Source organism: Dermochelys coriacea, chromosome 3 (assembly GCF_009764565.3).
Source record: "Dermochelys coriacea isolate rDerCor1 chromosome 3, rDerCor1.pri.v4, whole genome shotgun sequence".
Taxonomy (NCBI): Eukaryota; Metazoa; Chordata; order Testudines; family Dermochelyidae; genus Dermochelys; species Dermochelys coriacea.
The window spans coordinates 43,084,022-43,102,475 of NC_050070.1; the positions used below are offsets into that span (position 1 = coordinate 43,084,022).

Here is an 18,454-nt window from a genome sequence, read left to right on the forward strand (position 1 = left end):
TTATGTTGGTGGGTTTTCTTTTCAAACCATTTTGTATGTCTGATGAAGGCGATGGTGCCATTTAGCATGTCAGGTTCCGGCATAACTTGTTTAGAAAAGCTCACAAACACCACAGTTTGGCTCATGATAAAAAGCAAGCAAAAAGCTGCCAAAATTTCTATAGTTGCTTCAGTTATTTTAGCTGAATGTAAGATCCATCAAGGAGACAGGTAGACTGGCATTATTTTTGTTTTTCCCTAGCCTTTATTTTAACTTTTGCCTTGGCTCACTAGCCTGAAGAGCTTTATAATGAGCAGATTACACTAAACTGGGAGGAGTGGTAGATATGTGGAAGTTCAAAATAGGATACAGAGGGACCTAGACAAATTGGAGGATTGGGCCAAAAGAAATCTGATGAGGTTCAACAAGGACAAGTGCAGAGTCCTGCATTAGGATCGAAGAATCCCATGCACAGCTATAGATTAGGGAACCGAGCAGCTAGGCAGCAGTTCTGCAGAAAAGGACCTAGGGGTTACAGTGGATGACAAGCTGGATATGTGTCAACAGTATGCCCTTGTTGCCAAGAAGGCTAATGGCATTTTGGGCTGTATAAGTAGGAGCTTTGGCAGCAATTCGAGGGACATGATCATTCCTCTCTATTCGGCATTTGAGAGGCCTCATCTGAAGTACTGTGTCCAGTTTTGGGCCCCACATCTCAAGAAGGATGTGGAAAAATTGGAAAGAGTCCAGCAAAGGGCAACAAAAATTATTAGGGGGCTGGAGCACATGACTTATGAGGAGAGGTCGAGGGAACTGGGCTTATTTAGTCTGCAGAAGAGAAGAATGAGGGGGGAGTTGATAGCTACTTTCAACTACCTGAAAGAGGGTTCCAAAGAGGATGGATCTAGACTGTTCTCAGTGGTAGCAGATGACACAACAAGGAGTAATGGTCTCAAGTTGCAGTGGGGGAGGTTTAGGTTGGATATTAGGAAAAACTTTTTTCACAAGGCGGGTGGTGAAGCACAGGAATGCGTTACCTGGGAAGGTGGTAGAATCTCCTTCCTTAGAGGTTTTTAAGGTCAGGCTTGACAAAGCCCTGGCTGGGATGATTTAGTTGGGGATTGGTCCTGCTTTGAGCAGGGGGTTGGACTAGATGACCTCCTGAGGTCCCTTCCAACCCTAATATTCTATGATTCTATGATAAAAAAAATTGGCAGGTTGGATTTTTGAAAATCTCCTACCTTTAGGATCATTCTGTTTCATCAGTATATCGCTTCACTTACATCTCTCTTTCAAACATTGTTTCTTGTACTTTCTTTTAAAATATTCATAATATCTTACATTTCTCTAGCGTGTTTCATCCAAGGTTCCCAAAGCATGTTATAAATAGTGATGATGTTATATTTTTTCAGGTCAATCCCTGAAGTCCAGATAATTCTTGTGTACAGTACAAATAACGGCAGGGGTTTTTTGCAAGGAAAATTCAGTGATAATTTCCTGGTAGAGATTTCCCTACAGTTTTCTGCCAAAGGTTGGTGTCTACCTCATTACAGAAAAATTGCTAAAAATGATGGGCCCTAGGGATCCACATGGAGGCCTTGTATTCCCAAAGATGCTCTAGTCCCAATGCCATGGCCCGCCCCTACCCCGTCCTCTGCCCAGCTCATTACACTGGCACGTGTCTTGGGGGACAATTCCCCAAATTCATTAACGATTGTAAATTACTGTGGTGGATGCAGTTCAGGCTTGTTTTTTTCCTCTACATCCTCTAAAACATTCCTTTGAAGGCGTATGTACAACAGATATCTTTGTGAACATTTTGCATCCCCAATCTACAGAGTAGTTCTCCACAAATGGAGGAAGTTCTTTGAAGATGCTCCTTTAAAACATTACCGTTCCTGGACACAGATATTAATGTGCAAACCAACCCATTGCTGCCCATTATCATCATCTTAGTAAGAAATACTAGTCATTCACAGATTAAAATCTGCCATATATGATTTACAGATTAGGACTTTAGACTCATGTCTTTTAAGCTTTTCAACATGGACAGATGCAGATGTATAACACCCCATTGGCTCCACTGGAGGCCTTAATAAGCAGAACAGTTTGAAGTATCAGGGCCTGGGTATTTTTTTTACCACAACATGCCAGTTCCAGTTGAAAACTCCACTGACTGTCCTATAGCAAGTAATGAGAAGTTATAGAAAACATATTGTACAGATGTAGAGAGACATTTTTATTAGAAAAAATGACTTGATAGTTATTTGTACTGGCCCAAATTGTCTTTGGACTGAGTAATCATTGATTGCCCTAAATGCTATCTGTTCTTCCTTTTTGCTAGTTTACAGATATGTGCCACAATTCGTTTTACCCCTACAGCATAACACACACACACACAAAGTAGAAAACAATATCAATTCCATTACCTGAGGTGCTAGTGTTTACACTATATGAACTTCAGTCCCTGTGAGGTGTGAATTTTGGGATTATTCCATTGAACTTAACATTTTGGGGGAAGGATTGGAGCCTGCAGTGGATGCTTATTAACTCCGAATTTCCACTATAATATTTTGATGGAAAATACTGAAACAATGCCTCTTTGGCAGTGCTCCTTGATTGTGATTTGACCTGAGAAGGGAGTGGGTAGTACGTGAAAGTTTCAGCTTCATCAAAAGAAATGGCTTGTACAATAAATACAATGCTATATACACACAAGTAAAATGTTAAGGTTAGAAAAATGCAAAGAGAACACAATAAGGTTGTGTATTGAAGCTATCAATCGGACCATAAAAATCACATGTAAAAATCAACAAAAATAATTCAGTCTAGTGTTGGGATCCACTTTTTCACTTTACTGTTCCATAGTAATTTGGAAAAACATTGCAGTTTAAGGACGAGGTGCTCTTTAAGGACCAACCAAAGAATTACATCAAAGTGCAACCAGAAAAAAAAAGACACCGATATTTATTTCGCAATATTATTTTTATGGTCCTTTAAACACAACTTGAACTTTAAACACATTTCAAAAAATCATAGCAATAATATCAGCTTTCATAATTGTAAATTGATTGAGCTGAGATTCAATTGTTGTCATCAGTTTGCTAAGATCACTGCAACCACATCAGTTGGCAATTAATTTTAAAATAATTACCTCCCCCCATTGTTAATATATAAAAAGTTCTTGTCTGAATGATTCTTTATACTAGGGATAATAAAAAAAAGATTAAAATGACACTGTGAAGTGCAGTATTTCCTACCATCAGGCTTAATGTAAACTTATAAGATAGATCAACATGGGTACATTGATCAGGGCTCTGAAAAAACCAACCCCCTAATCAACATAGCTACAGCAATGTTACCCCCAGGGTAGACACAGTTATGATGATGGAAAAATGCTTCAGTCAGCCCTGACAGCAGGATTGTCTGGTTATGTAGACTCCCTCCTCAGACCCTATGCTATCAGCACTCCCAGCTATCTTTGAGACACCACTGACTTCCTGAGGAAACTACAATCCATCCTGAAAACACCATCCTGGCCAAGATGGATGTAGAAGCCCTCTACACCAACATTCCACACAAAGAGGGACTACAAGCCGTCAGGAACAGTATCCCTGATAATGTCACGGCAAACCTGGTGGCTGAACTTTGTGACTTTGTCCTCACCCATAACTATTTCACATTTAGGGATAATGTATACCTTCAAATCAGTGGCACTGCTATGGGTACCCACTGCATGGCCCCACAGTATGCCAACATTTTTACGGCTGACTTAGAACAACGCTTCCTCAGCTCTTGTCCCCTAATACCCCTACTCTACTTGCACTACATTGATGACATTACACTATGGTGCTAATACGTGATGGTCACATAAACACCACCTGATACAGGAAACCTACTGATCGCTGTTCCTACCTACATGCTTCCAGCTTTCATCCAGACCACACCACACGATCCATTGTCTACAGCCAAGCTCTACGATACAACCGCATTTGCTCCAACCCCTCAGATAGAGACAAACAGATCTCTATCTACAAGATCTCTATCGAGCATTCTTACAACTACAATACACACCTGCTGAAGTGGAGAAACAGATTGACAGAGCTAGAAAAGTACCGGAAGTCACCTACTACAGGACAGGCCCAACAAAGAAAATAAGAGAATGCCACTAGCCATCACCTTCAGCCCCCAACTAAAACTTCTCCAATGCATTTTCAAAGATCTACAATCTATCCTGAAGGATGACCATCACTCTCACAGATCTTGGGAGACAGGCCAGTCCTTGCTTACAGACAGCCCCCCAACCTGAACCAAATACTCACCAGCAACCACACACCCCACAACAGAACCACTAACCCAGAAACCTATCCTTGCAACAAAGCCCGTTGCCAACTCTGTCCACACATCTATTCAGGGGACACCATCATAGGGCCTAATAACATCAGCCACACTATCAGAGGCTCGTTCACTTGTACATCTACCAATGTGATATATGCCATCATGTGCCAGCAATGCCCCTCTGCCATGTACATTGGTCAAACTGGACAGTCTCTACATAAAAGAATAAATGGACACAAATCAGACGTCAAGAATTATAACATTCAAAAACCAGTTGGAGAACACTTCAATCTCTCCAGTCACACGATTACAGACCTGAGAGTGGCTATCCTTCAACAAAAAAACTTCAAAAACAGACTCCAACGAGAGACTGCTGAATTGGAATTAATTTGCAAACTGGATACAATTAACTTAGGCTAGAACAAAGACTGGGAGTGGATGGGTCATTACACAAAGTAAAACTATTTCCCCAGGTTTATTCCCGCACACTACTCCCCCACTGTTCCTCAGATGTTCTTGTCAACTGCTGGAAATGGCCCACCTTGATTATCACTACAAAAGGTTTTTTCCCCTCTGCTCTCCTGCTGGTAATAGCTCACCTTAAGTGATCACTCTCGTTACAGTGTGTATGGTAACACACATTGTTTGATGTTCTCTATGTATATAAATCTCCCCGCTGTATTTTCCACTGAATGCATCTGATGAAGTGAGCTATAGCTCACGAAAGCTTATGCTCAAATAAATTTGTTAGTCTCTAAGGTGCCACAAGTACTCCTTTTCTTTTTGCAAATACAGACTAACACGGCTGCTACCCTGAAACGTAGCGAACCTCGTTCAGGGAAATTGTGTTCCTACACCCAAGGAAAATATATGCTCTGTCTGGGGCTCTGTAGATATTCGGGCTTGGGCATGGGCTGGAGTCCGAGCCCTGAAATCCAGTAAGAAGGGATGGTCTCAGATATATTTTACTGTAATTTTATTGATAAATTTCACAATAGCAGCTTGTGCGACTACTTTAATACTAATAACATTTTTGTAGTTCTGTGTTGAAAAGTCAAGACATCATAAAAACATCACAAGCAAAAAAAAAAGAAAAAGATAAAAAATACATTATTATATCTGAAAGTCAACAGCACACTGCCTTATAAACATTTTTTCCAATAGCCTGCCTTACTTTGAATTTGTATAATTAAATGTGGTATCTGACAGGATATGCTTTGAGAGCATAAGCAGAGATCACACAACGCCCAGCTGTACCTTATGAATAATGCAACAGCCACCCATTTGTATACACACACCAGAGACTGTGGATCAGCTATATTCAGCTAGATCTTGCACAAAAAGTTCTCTTCTGTGTCATACCAGGAAAGCATGATCTTTAGAACAGACACTTAGCAGCCATTTTTCATTCAAGTGAGTACACCAAAAACACTTTGCACAAAAGGATTCACCGAAGAAACAAAGAATAGAATCAGTCCAATCTCTCCGTACTTCTAGAATTGAACACAACAAGCCAAATGCACCCTTGGTTTTACTCCACTGATTTCAGTGCAATTACACCAAGGATTCATCTATTCATATGGGTTAATCATTATACAAACACTTATAACTAGTTGTGAGTGAACCTAGGAGTCCCCTCTGGATGTTCTTAGGTCAAGGGTCCCCTTGTATCCACAATTAAATTGCAGATACTGTTGTGGTTGTTATTTTAAACTTGGCCTGATTCATGGTGGCAACATCCCTCAGGCTTTTACTCAGATTGTCAGGTATTCAGGTGAAGAGGAAGGCACAATTACTTAAAACAAAAATAAGTTGGTGGTCTCTCGTTACCAGCCTTATCTTTCTCTGAGACTACACATTGGGAAGAAGAACACAATGGAAAATTATGTTGCTCCAGAACCCACTAGACACATGGAGAAGGGAAGGAGCTGCTGAGCCCCCCTGCCCCGCCTCCCATTTTACTGGCAATTTGAAGAAAGAGATTGGTAGGAATAGAAAGAGTTGCTAACTCCCCTCCCCCTAACACATGAAGGGGAAGAAGCAGCCACTGAGACATACTGCATGCTGGTCACACAAGGGTGGTGGTTTAAGAACTTCTGGGAGACTGAATTAACTAAGGCCAATGGAAGGGTTAGTAAGTAGAAAACCTCAACCCAGAATCCCAGCGGCCAGAAGAAAAAGTGCTGCCTTTCCCCACATTCCCTATTTCCCAACAAGCAGAGAGAGTAATGTAAATACTATGATCCTCATCCTCCAATATTCTCATTGGAGATATAAAATGAGTTACTAACAAATGAAAAGACAGTGCAGCTTTCATAATTGTTCCCCAGCATTTCAGGGCTTTGTTGTTTGTTTGTTTGGTCTCCCTAACACTCTCTCTAGCAATTTGTGTTTTTTAATGAGAATAAAAATGTCCACGATCATTCTAAAGATAATAATAATAATAATAACAACAACTTACAGACAGAATTTTTGTGGTTACTGTCTTTGTTGGGCAGCATCTTGACTCCTCTGGACTTCAATTCAATTGCTTTTTTCACTGTTCAAAGCAAGCAAACAAAGACCAAGAAAGTTTATTAAGACATATAGTAAACACACACTGCATCCACAATGCATGTACTAAATGAAAACAAGGCAATATGGAGTCCTACTATGAAATGGAATTTACAGTTACTTCTCAAATAACCCAATTTTCTTACTTTTTTTCCTGAAACCATAATAATTTAATTATGTATCAGAAGAAAGTTGAGAGCCTTAGCATTTATTAGCAGTAATAACAGGAATATTTTGACTTCAAAAAGAATGTTTAAGTTTCATTAGAGCCAGAAAAAAGACAAAACTGTCCTAATGATAACATGCTCACTATGGATTTATGTTTTCTATTGTAGATGACAAAACTTAAAATAAAATTTAAAAAAACCTATTTTCATTGTATGATATACCCCCAACAGCACACTTTCCTCATTTTTTTAATAAAAAAATAGAATCAGACATATGAAAATATGCAACAAATCTACAAAACTTAAACCTAATGTGTCATAGTCCCACAAAAGTAATTGATTTACAAACAACTTGAGTTTGCTCTGTGTCAGAATGCTAATGACAATCTTCAGATGACACCTTTCAAGAATGTTGTACATTCACTGAGAAGTCCTTCTTTATATTCAACCTTTTATCTTTTTCCTGGAGCTTTGTATGTGATAGTTAATAGTTTTAAAGTTTGCACATTCATACAAACATTCATCCTAAAGTTTACACATTCATATATATGAACCTCATCTTCAAATAATTAATTCAAAATAACAAAAGAAAAAAAACCCCTGCAAAAATGTATTTATATATTTTCTCACCATATTAACAAGTAAAACAACAAAACTATGGTCAATTCTACTTTTCTGCTAATATATGGAGCTATCAAATTGTACATTAGTTACAATATGTACATAATCGTATGAACATGTTAAGAGACAGAAGGCTAGGAACAATATACTGGCACTTGCTTGTCATATAACAAAAGGGTAAATTAAGTTTGTTTCTCTACTAGATTTCTTTGCTGCTCTTGCTTCCACAGTCACCAACTCCATGAGTGCTCCAAAAAAATTAGTGGGTGCTTAGCACCCACCTGCAGCCAAACTGTCCACCTCCCACTAGCATCTCCTGCCCAATGTGAGCCCCACTGATCAACTCCTCCCCGTCCCTCCCAGTGCCTCCTGTATGCTGCAGAACAGCTGTTCAGCAACATGCAGGAGGTGCTGGGAGGGAGGGGAAGAGTGGGAATGGGCATGCTCAGGGGAAGGGGGTGCGAAGAGGTGGAGCGGGAGTGAAGCCTTGGAGGAAAGCATGAAGTGAGAGCGGAGCTGCGGATGGGATGGGGGCGGGGAAAGGTGGGGCAGGGTGGGACCTTGGGGAAGGGGTAGAGTGGGGGCAAGGCCAGGGGTGGACCAAGGGCAAAGAGGCAAGGCAGGGGTGGAGGCTTGGAGAAAGGGATGGAATTAAGGCAGGTCTGAGGCGTGGGGGGGGGAGTCGAGCAGCACCTGGATAGAGGGGAAGTAAGCTGTAACTCACTAACCCCCTTTTTTGTCCTGTGATGGCAAAGGTGTCCACTTCTCTTTGAATGGTCTCCTACAGTATGTGTATATTTACTTATGCTACACGAGCTATTGCACCTTGTATTTAGCTGTGACACCTTAATTACATTTCCTGAAGAAGACTTCTGTGTTAGCTTGAAAGCTTGTCTCTTTCACCAATAGAAGCTGAACCAATAAAAGATATCACCGCACCCACCTTATCTCTCCATGAAAATGTGACAGCCTTCTTGAAGTGTTGACATTCTTTGGGCAGGTACCATAGGAAATGTATTTTGTGCTATACACACTGTGCCATGCTAGATAGAAGCACATGCTTAAAACTTGGGAAATGTGTGTGAAAAGTCAGAAAAGGAAAGTTAAATATCCTTTTACCCATATGGGCTGAAATTAGTTTGACCCTGGGCTTAATTTGATGTGATCTTTATAACAATGAGAGTACATTGTGCCAAAGCTGTATCCACCTAGCGACACTAAGGCTGCTATATAATTTACTCACAGTAAACAAAAGGATTCCTGTCAAAAATGTTATCATTTACACATATGCTGATGGAAAATGGAAAAAAGAAATGAACTGATTTTGGGGAAAGTTAGCTCAGAAGGGTTCTGGAAATATATGACATATTATTTAATTCTTAAAATTAAAGCACTTATATACTCTCTGCTTTTGTTTCCTTCAAACCATTACACAACCACAGTCTTTTACAATATATATTGTGAAGTATTTCAAAGGCAAAGTGATAGACAACAGAACAATTATGATAATGCTAGAAGCCACTGTTTGAGCTATCTAGTCTAATCTCCCCTGTGACAAGGAAGCAAGACTCTACACTGCACTTTCCATAAATCATTTAATACCCACTTGAATGTCTCTGAGTTTGCAAAAGCCACATCGATGGGCAAACTGTTCTACTGTCTGATTGTTCTTCCCATTATAAAGATTTTCCTCATTTCCTAGTTTAATTTTTCATTTAATAGTAAAACAAAGACCAATAGGTTTAAATTAATATAAACAACTCTTTTCTACCCACAATTTATCATCTTTTAAGTATTTCTCATATCTAAGCTTTCTCATATCTCCTCTTAAACATTTATTTAGGCTAAGTGAATTGAATTCATTTCCCTTTCTCCATGATTCACAATCTCTAGTCCTTGTAAGAGTTCAGTTCTCTGTCTTTGAACATTTTCGAACATCTATATTACAGTAGAGTCTAGCAAAATTTAGTACAGTAATCCAAATGCAATCTGAACAACATAGTGTAAAGCTAAACTGCAACACTTCCTTTTATTACACATAAACTAGAATTAAACCCTAACAAAAGGAAAATAATCACCTGACAACACTTATATGCGCCTTACAAGCTAATATAGACAGGAATCTCCAAATTCATCTATAGACAGAAAAGGATCAAAGTGTAAAGAGGCTTTTGGGCCAGAAACCAGTGAAAGTAAATAGTGAAAATAAAGGATATTTATTCAAATTCACACAGTAGGTAGGTTCAGTTTTAATCTTTTACAAGGATTTAGACTGAAAAGGCATACAAGTAAAAGTAAGTGTACAGCCCCAACAGGAAGAAAGTAAGAAAGAATCTTCACCCTTGCATTTCAGGGACTCCACTATCAAGATCTCTTTAAGTAATGTAGCAGTCTTTTAACAGCAGACAAAAGGAGCAGGGGATACACCTCTTTTCTTTCCTTAAAGCATTCATCTCTTACAAACTTGCATCAAAATATGACTCAGAAATGCTTATTATTTACCGCAGCCAATTGATTGCACTTACCAACCCGTATAACCTTTCTTGTCCTGAAAATATACATACATTCTTTTTTTTCTAGAAGGTATTTGCTGAAGTATTGTTCTTCACAAGAGCATGAAACTGTAACTTACATTCAGTTTGATTTCTGTCATTACCTCCAGATCACTCCTTACGATAGCTTTCTAAATAATACTTCCCTATCTTTTATCTAGGATGTGAATTATCATCAAAAGTATTTCATCCTTTATTTTAAACCTTGTCTCCCTTGGAATTGCCCAGTATCCCAATTTATCTAAATCACTTTAATTTTAATATGTCCAGTTCAGTGTTTTACTATACTTTAGTTTTGTACCAACCACACAGATCGATGCTCAATTAACCTTTCATGTTGTTAATGAATATATTAAACAATATTAGTGTCAGTATTGAACAATGAGCAACCCCACCTGACATTTCTCCTAATCAGCTGTAACATTACAGAAAATCACAGGGCACAAAGGTTTCATAGTAGCAGCCGTGTTAGTCTGTATTCGCAAAAAGAAAAGGAGTACTTGTGGCACCTTAGAGACTAACAAATTTATTAGAGCATAAGCTTTCGTGAGCTACAGCTCACTTCATCGGATGCATTTGGTGGAAAAAACAGAGGGGAGATTGATATACACACACAGAGAACATGAAACAACGGGTTTATCATACAAATTGTAAGGAGAGTGATCACTTAAGATAAGCCATCACCAGCAGCAGGGGGGGGAAAGGAGGAAAACCTTTCATGGTGACGAGCAAGGTAGGCTAATTCCAGCAGTTAACAAGAATATCTGAGGAACAGTGGGGGGGGTAGGGTGGGGTGGAGAAATAACATGGGTAAATAGTTTTACATTGTGTAATGACTCATACATTCCCAGTCTCTATTCAAGCCTAAGTTAATTGTATCCAGTTTGCAAATTAATTCCAATTCAGCAGTCTCTCGTTGGAGTCTCTTTTTGAAGCTTTTTTGTTGAAGGATAGCCACTCTTAGGTCTGTAATCGAGTGACCAGAGAGATTGAAGTGTTCTCCAACTGGTTTTTGAATGTTATAATTCTTGATGTCTGATTTGTGTCCATTCATTCTTTTACATAGAGACTGTCCAGTTTGGCCAATGTGCATGGCAGAGGGGCATTGCTGGCACATGATGGCATATATCACATTGGTAGATGCGCAGGTGAACGAGCCTTTGATAGTGTGGCTGATGTGATTAGGCCCTATGATGGTATCCTCTAAACTAAACTAAACCTCTCCAACGCATCATCAAGGATCTACAACCTATCCTGAAGGATGACCCATCACTCTCACAGATCTTGGGAGACAGACCAGTCCTTGCTTACAGACAGCCCCCCAGTCTGAAGCAAATACTCACCAGCAACCACACACCACACAACAGAACCACGAACCCAGGAACCTATCCTTGCAACAAAGCCCGTTGCCAACTCTGTCCACATATCTATTCAGGGGATACCATCATAGGGCCTAATCACATCAGCCACACTATCAGAGGCTCGTTCTCCTGCGCATCTACCAATGTGATATATGCCATCATGTGCCAGCAATGCCCCTCTGCCATGTACATTGGCCAAACTGGACAGTCTCTACGTAAAAGAATGAATGGACACAAATCAGACATCAAGAATTATAACATTCAAAAACCAGTTGGAGAACACTTCAATCTCTCTGGTCACTTGATTACAGACCTAAGACTGGCTATCCTTCAACAAAAAAAGCTTCAAAAACAGACTCCAATGAGAGACTGCTGAATTGGAATTAATTTGCAAACTGGATACAATTAACTTAGGCTTGAATAGAGACTGGGAATGGATGAGTCATTACACAAAGTAAAACTATTTCCCCATGTTATTTCCCCCCCCCCCACCTGACCCCCCACTGTTCCTCAGATATTCTTGTTAACTGCTGGAATTAGCCTACCTTGCTTGTCACCATGAAAGGTTTTCCTCCTTTCCCCCCCCCCCCCCGCTGCTGGTGATGGCTTATCTTAAGTGATCACTCTCCTTACAGTGTGTATGATAAACCCATTGTTTCATGTTCTCTGTGTGTGTATATCAATCTCCCCTCTGTTTTTTCCACCAAATGCATCCAACGAAGTGAGCTGTAGCTCACAAAAGCTTATGCTCTAATAAATTTGTTAGTCTCTAAGGTGCCACAAGGGCACAAAGGGTTATCTATAAACCATTTGTTCACAATATCACATTGTTATTCACAAAATAACTGTAAAAGAAACTATAAATTTCCAGTATTTATAAATGTAGTACCATCCTGAATCTCAACATGCCTCTATGTGATTTGCTGCCCTACAGGAAGAATTATAATAATAATAATACCTATCTCTTATACAGTGCGTTTATCCATAGGTCTCAAAGCTCTTTCAAAAAAGAGGTGAGCATAATTATCCCTATTTTACAAATAGGGAAACTGATGCATAAGGAAGGAAGTGAGCTGCCCAAGATCACCCAACAAAACAGTAGCATAACCAAGATTTGAAGCCAGATCTCCTGAATCCCAGTACGTTGCTCAGTCCCCTAGGCCTCCATTATATTCAAGAGAAAAAAATGGACAGCCCCAATGGTGCAGAAAAGGGGGAAATTTAAGGTTCCATGACTATACTATGACCAGGTTTCAAGAACCCCCCATAGTAAATTAAGATAAAATAACATGCCCTTAGGGGAAATTTCTTCTGTGCACCCATCAGTGAGTGGATGGCTTATGCTTTGGAACATGGGGGTCATAAGTATATCTATCTAAAGTAATTTGGATGTTATCATTATCCACATAAATGTCTAATCTTATTTTGAATTCTACTGTGCTCTTCCTTTCTGATCATCTGTGATAACTAGTTGTACAGATATAATGGATAAAAATGGATATTTTTGTAAGTTTTAAATTTCAATAAAGGTGCATTAATACATTTTGTATTATGAGAAAGGTAAATAGGGTAAAAATATCAGCTTTCAGGTTTGAACAAACTATTCTTTGGGACTTTTAAACTGACCTAAACAAAGCACCAGAAAATGAAATACAGGGAACAATTCTGTATGAACATGGGGTTGAATCAGAAGATTTATATGAATCACTTATTCTCCCAAAACATGCACTTTTGAAGCTCTCTCAGCACCCTAGCAATATTTAAAAGACGATGATCTTCAATAATAGAAATTCCTGAATATAAGTAAGATGCATTCAGATTCAGTTTTTGAAAATGAAAAGCCAAACCCCCAGATTAAGAAAACTCACAAAATTCCAAAACTACATACAAAAGTTCAGTCAACACATATGAAAATAAAGCAAAAAAAAAAAAGAGTTGGGAGTGCAATATATTAATCTGCCCGCTCAACATGTGACGTCATCCTGGGCACCTCATTGCAGCTACAGGGCTGCCCTGAAAGTGGCCCCTTGCCTTAGTTTCCTGTGTTGATATGTCAATAAACTCAGAAAGACCTCAGTCTGTTAAATAATACCACTCTTGGGATTTGGTTTTACTTTATTATGTACTAAAAAATCTTCCCCTCTCCCACACAGCCTTAAGCTGAGCACAACCCCTTTTCTTTGGGGAATTGCTTCAAAACTCCCCTAGTCCCAAGATCTTCCCCGTAGGAATCACTCTCACTCTGTGCCACAGCTTCTTATTCCTGTTTCCTACTCTTCTCTGTCTCCTTATGGACACCAGTTACTCATTGACAGCTGTTAATGAGGCCCATGTAAAAGCCCAGTCCACAGCCCCCACATCTGAGAAGAAACAGGAATGGTTTGAAGCAACTAATATCTTCTATCAGCTAACAGGTTTGCTTAGAAAGACAACTCTCCTTTGTTTTTCCCTTACCCCATGGGTTTCTTTCATTTTTTATTCACATACATACCCCACAGATTTTATATATAAATAATTGATTTCTACTTTCAAAAGGAAGGCCAGGAACAGTCAGGAATAATTAGTGGTATGGAATCAACTGGATCTGATACCAAAATTTCTCCCAACCAGTCATCAAAATTAGTAGTTGTAATGGAAGATTTGATTAGAGGAACAGAAAGTCCAACTGGAACATACCAGGCTCTGGTACTTGTTGAAACTACAACTGATCCATATGTCATTTCCATAAAATACCTTTGAATTGTTTTTGTCATGAATAAAACAGGTTCCAGGCATTTTACATGTTGTCCAGGTACCCATTTCCTTCCACCACTGTTGTTGCGAGTCCAAACTAAGTCTCCTACTCAAAAAGAATGATGATGAGTTTCATATCTTCAATCAAGTTATGTAGCTTGGGATTTGGCTACATGTGAGGCAATATCAGGACATAGTAGGTCCCAAGAGGCATGCAAAGATCACTTCAAGAAGACAGTTGCACGTAACTCCTGGGGTAACAGCATGTGCTGTGTTTCTGTAGACGAGCAAGAAATTGTCCAGTTTCTGATGATGACTTGGAATAGACTTGTGAGCTTTAAGGGCATGCATATGTGTTTAGCAGAATGCTTTGTACAGTCCATTTGTATCAGGATGGTGTGGAGCAGAAGAAATGTGCTGAATCCCAGTTGAAGCCAGGAACTTCTGAAATTCTTCAGAACAGAATTGAGGTGCATATTCACTCACCAACTGTACCATTAAACCAACTTGGCTAAACAAGATATGAAGATGTCCAATGGTCGTGGTAGCTATAGTAAAAGTTATTCTGAAAACTTCTGGCCATTTTGAATGGGCATCAGCTATGATCAAGAAGATATAACCTTCTTATGGTCCAGCAAAGTCCACATGAATATATGTAACAAGAATTCAGAGGCCATGATCAAGGGTGCAGACATGCTGAATTTGCTGACATATAATATAGCACTTCAGCTTTCTCTCAGTATCTTTTTGATACCTAACCACGAGATATGGTACTGGGCTATGGCTTTCATCTCTACAGTGCCAAAATGATCATCATGGAGAGCTTCCAAAATCTGAGATGCGACTGTGATTCACAGATAATTTACACTGACATGACACAAATTGTGTAGTGATTCTTATGATCTAACACTGTCAACTGTAGTACCATTCCCTTCACAAGATAAAGCACATCATCATTAGTTGTTGATGTCTGTGCTAGCGATGGGTAACCTATCCATGAAACTGAGATAGAACACTTTGTCCAAAGTTTCTCTGGGATGATGGGAGCATGGACAGGGCAAATGTGACAGCTCTCAGCACTGAAGTGCTGAGTCCCTATATTAAATTGAATAGTACAAGAATCAGCTGAAAGTAGCAATGTCCATCATTGAGTAAGAGCAGCAGCTAACGATGGAATTCCAGGTTTCTGTCCAATAGTTGAAATTGACGGGTAATGATCCACCAGCAAGGTAAAATGTCTACTATACAGATATATATGTAATTTCTGAATTACATATATAATGCTGAAAGCTTCTTGGTCTATTTTTTCTTGGGGTAGTGAGCATTCAGGACAAATTGGAAAAAGTCCAGAGAAGAGCAACACGAATAAGTAAAGGTCTAGAAAACATGACCTATGAGGGAAGATTGAAAAAAATGGGTTTGTTTAATCTGGAAAAGAGAAGACTGAGAGGGGACACAGTTACCTTTCCCTTCTCCACTAGGCCAGCATCCTTAAAGGTTTTTAATATCCACTTTGATTCGAGGCTCAGATCTGGAAAGGTAAAATTGTGATGTTGACAATAATGATACCTTTAAACAAACTGTTACAAGCAAAGAAAATAATGGCACACAAAGAATCCTTCAGCCCAACCTTACTTTGCAAGGAGATGCTGTCACCAAATCTGAAGTTTCAGTTAGAGATAAAGTATTGTTGCTAAAGGGCTTTCCCTTCACCCTCCTCCCCTGGGTCTTGTCACACAGACAGAAAGCAAAAGACCAGAAGTCAGAAGTGAAAGCATTGAGATGTTTATTGGGGTTAGTTCCAAGCAAACATATCCATAGCTCTACACACCGACAAAGTCCGTTTTCCAGTGTTTCATTCCACACTCTGACGCCACACAGCATTTACTCCGTGTCCCCCTTCCTAGCTCTGATGCCGCAGAGCCTTGCCTGTGTCCCCATTCTCTCCTTCTTAGCAGGCCCAAATGCAATGCTCGCCCCTAGTCACACTCCTTACAACTTATAGTCACGTTCTGTTTTGGGGGGTCATGGGTCTGGTGTTTTCATCCCACCTCTTTTGTATTCCATGGAAGGGGTAAGGAATGAAGTTGTGTTCTGGCCAAGGCCAGGCTTCTTTTTTTTTTTTTTTTTTTTTTTTTGGTTTTTAGTGTTTCTTATGCCCCATCCCTGCCTTGCCCCTTCTAATTGGTTGTTTGACCTTGGCTTGAAAAAGGAGCCAGGCAGCCTTTCAGTGTATGCTCATATATTACACTCCCACGATACCCTGTAACACATTTAACTGTTCTTATCTGTTTACATCATACTAACAAACCCATCTGGCCAGGAAGAAGCAACACATACAATGTCTTTTTTCAGAGTAGCAGCCGTGTTAGTCTTGTATCTGAAAAAAAAACAGGAGTACATGTGGCACCTTAGAGACTACCGAATTTATTAGAGCATAACCTTTCGTGGGCTACAGCCCACTTCATCGGATGCATAGAATGGAACATATAGTAAGATATATATATATACATACAGATAAGTTGGAAGTTACCATACAAACTGTGAGAGGCTAATTAGTTAAGATGAGCTATTATCAACAGGAGAAAAAAAACAGCCACTCACTTTGAGTAGAGAAACTGCTGAGCTTGAATTCATCTGCAAACTAGATACCATTAACTTGGGTTTGAATAGAGACTGGGAGTGGCTGGGTCATTACACATATTGAATCTATTTCCTTAAGTTAAGTATCCACACACCTTCTCGTCAACTGTCTAAATGAGCCGTCTTGATTATCACTACAAAAGTTTTTTTCTCCTGCTGATAATAGCTCTTCTTAACTAATTAGCTTCTCACAGTTTGTATGGTAACTTCCAACTTATCTGTATGTATATATATATATCTTACTATATGTTCCATTCTATGCATCCGATGAAGTGGGCTGTAGCTCATGAAAGCTTATGCTCTAATAAATTTGGTAGTCTCTAAGGTGCCACAAGTACTCCTGTTCTTGATACAATGTCTTTGTCCTTTGTTCACACATATTAGTATAAGATATAAGAGTATCAAAAAGTCAAACCCAGAATTCTATCTCAGGCTGACAAACAAGCCTATATGCTAAAACTTGTGTGTAAGCACCATGCCAAAGATTAGGGCTTTTAAATCATTAAAACTGATTTTAATTGAATAATGACGTATACTCGAGATGTAAGGTTAATTAGCAGTTTCTCCCGTTAAATCCGAAATAGTTGCTGGATAACATAAATCATGGAGAGGAGACATAAACTGATTAATATAAAACAAAGAGATAATGTGATTTTTAATAAAACTATATGATTCTATACAATTGTCTGAAACCGCTCTACAAGTAAGTTTTTTTGTTTAAAAGACGGTCTGAGATGTTAAGATACTATCTGAGTATCTGTTTTAAGCAACTATTCCAGTTACTGAATTTCATGGGGCAATCAAAATCACTAAACTAAACTAAACTAAACAAAGCACCAGAAAATGCAATACAGGGAATAATTCTGTATTAACATGGGGTTGAACCAAAAGACAAAGGCATTTTCCATCTCCAATTTATATGAATCACTTATTCTTCAAAAACAAGTACTTTTGCAGTACTCTAGCAATTAAAAGACTATGATCTTCTATAATAGAAATTCCTGAATATAAGTAAGATGCATTCAGATTCAGTTATTGAATATGGAAAGAAAAACCCACAAATTAAGAAAACTCAAAAAATACCAAAACAACAAACAAAAGCTCAGTCAACGCTTATGAAAATAAAACAGAAAAAGTTGGGAGTACAATAAATTAATCTGCCCCTGTCTATAAGTGCGGTCCTCCCAGCCACCTCATCGCAGCCTCAGGGCAGCTCTGAAAGTGGCCCCACACTTTAGTTTCCTGTGTTGTTATGTCAATAAGCTCAGAAAGACCTCTGTCTGTTCAACAATACCCCTCCTAGGGATCAGGTTTAACTCGCTGCATTAAAGTAGACCCTCAGAGTTATGAAAACCTTGGAATGGAGGTTGTTTGTAGCCGTGAAACATTTGTAATTCTGAACAAAACACAGTGATTGTTCTTGAAAAGGTTTACAACTAAACATTGACTTAATACATCTTTGAAACTTTACTATGCAGAAGAAAAAAGCTACTTGTAACCATCTTCA

At 39.1% G+C, this 18,454-nt stretch overlaps 1 protein-coding gene across 1 annotated transcript in view; it reads right to left on the reverse strand.

Moving 5' to 3' along the window:
• The window catches only part of CSMD1 (CUB and Sushi multiple domains 1), a 2,060,919-nt gene that overhangs the window by 797,369 nt on the left and 1,245,096 nt on the right, over window positions 1–18,454 (reverse strand). Inside the window, 1 exon segment of the mRNA XM_038396611.2 lies at window positions 6,779–6,856. Within this exon segment, the coding sequence (XP_038252539.2) occupies window positions 6,779–6,856 (78 nt within the window).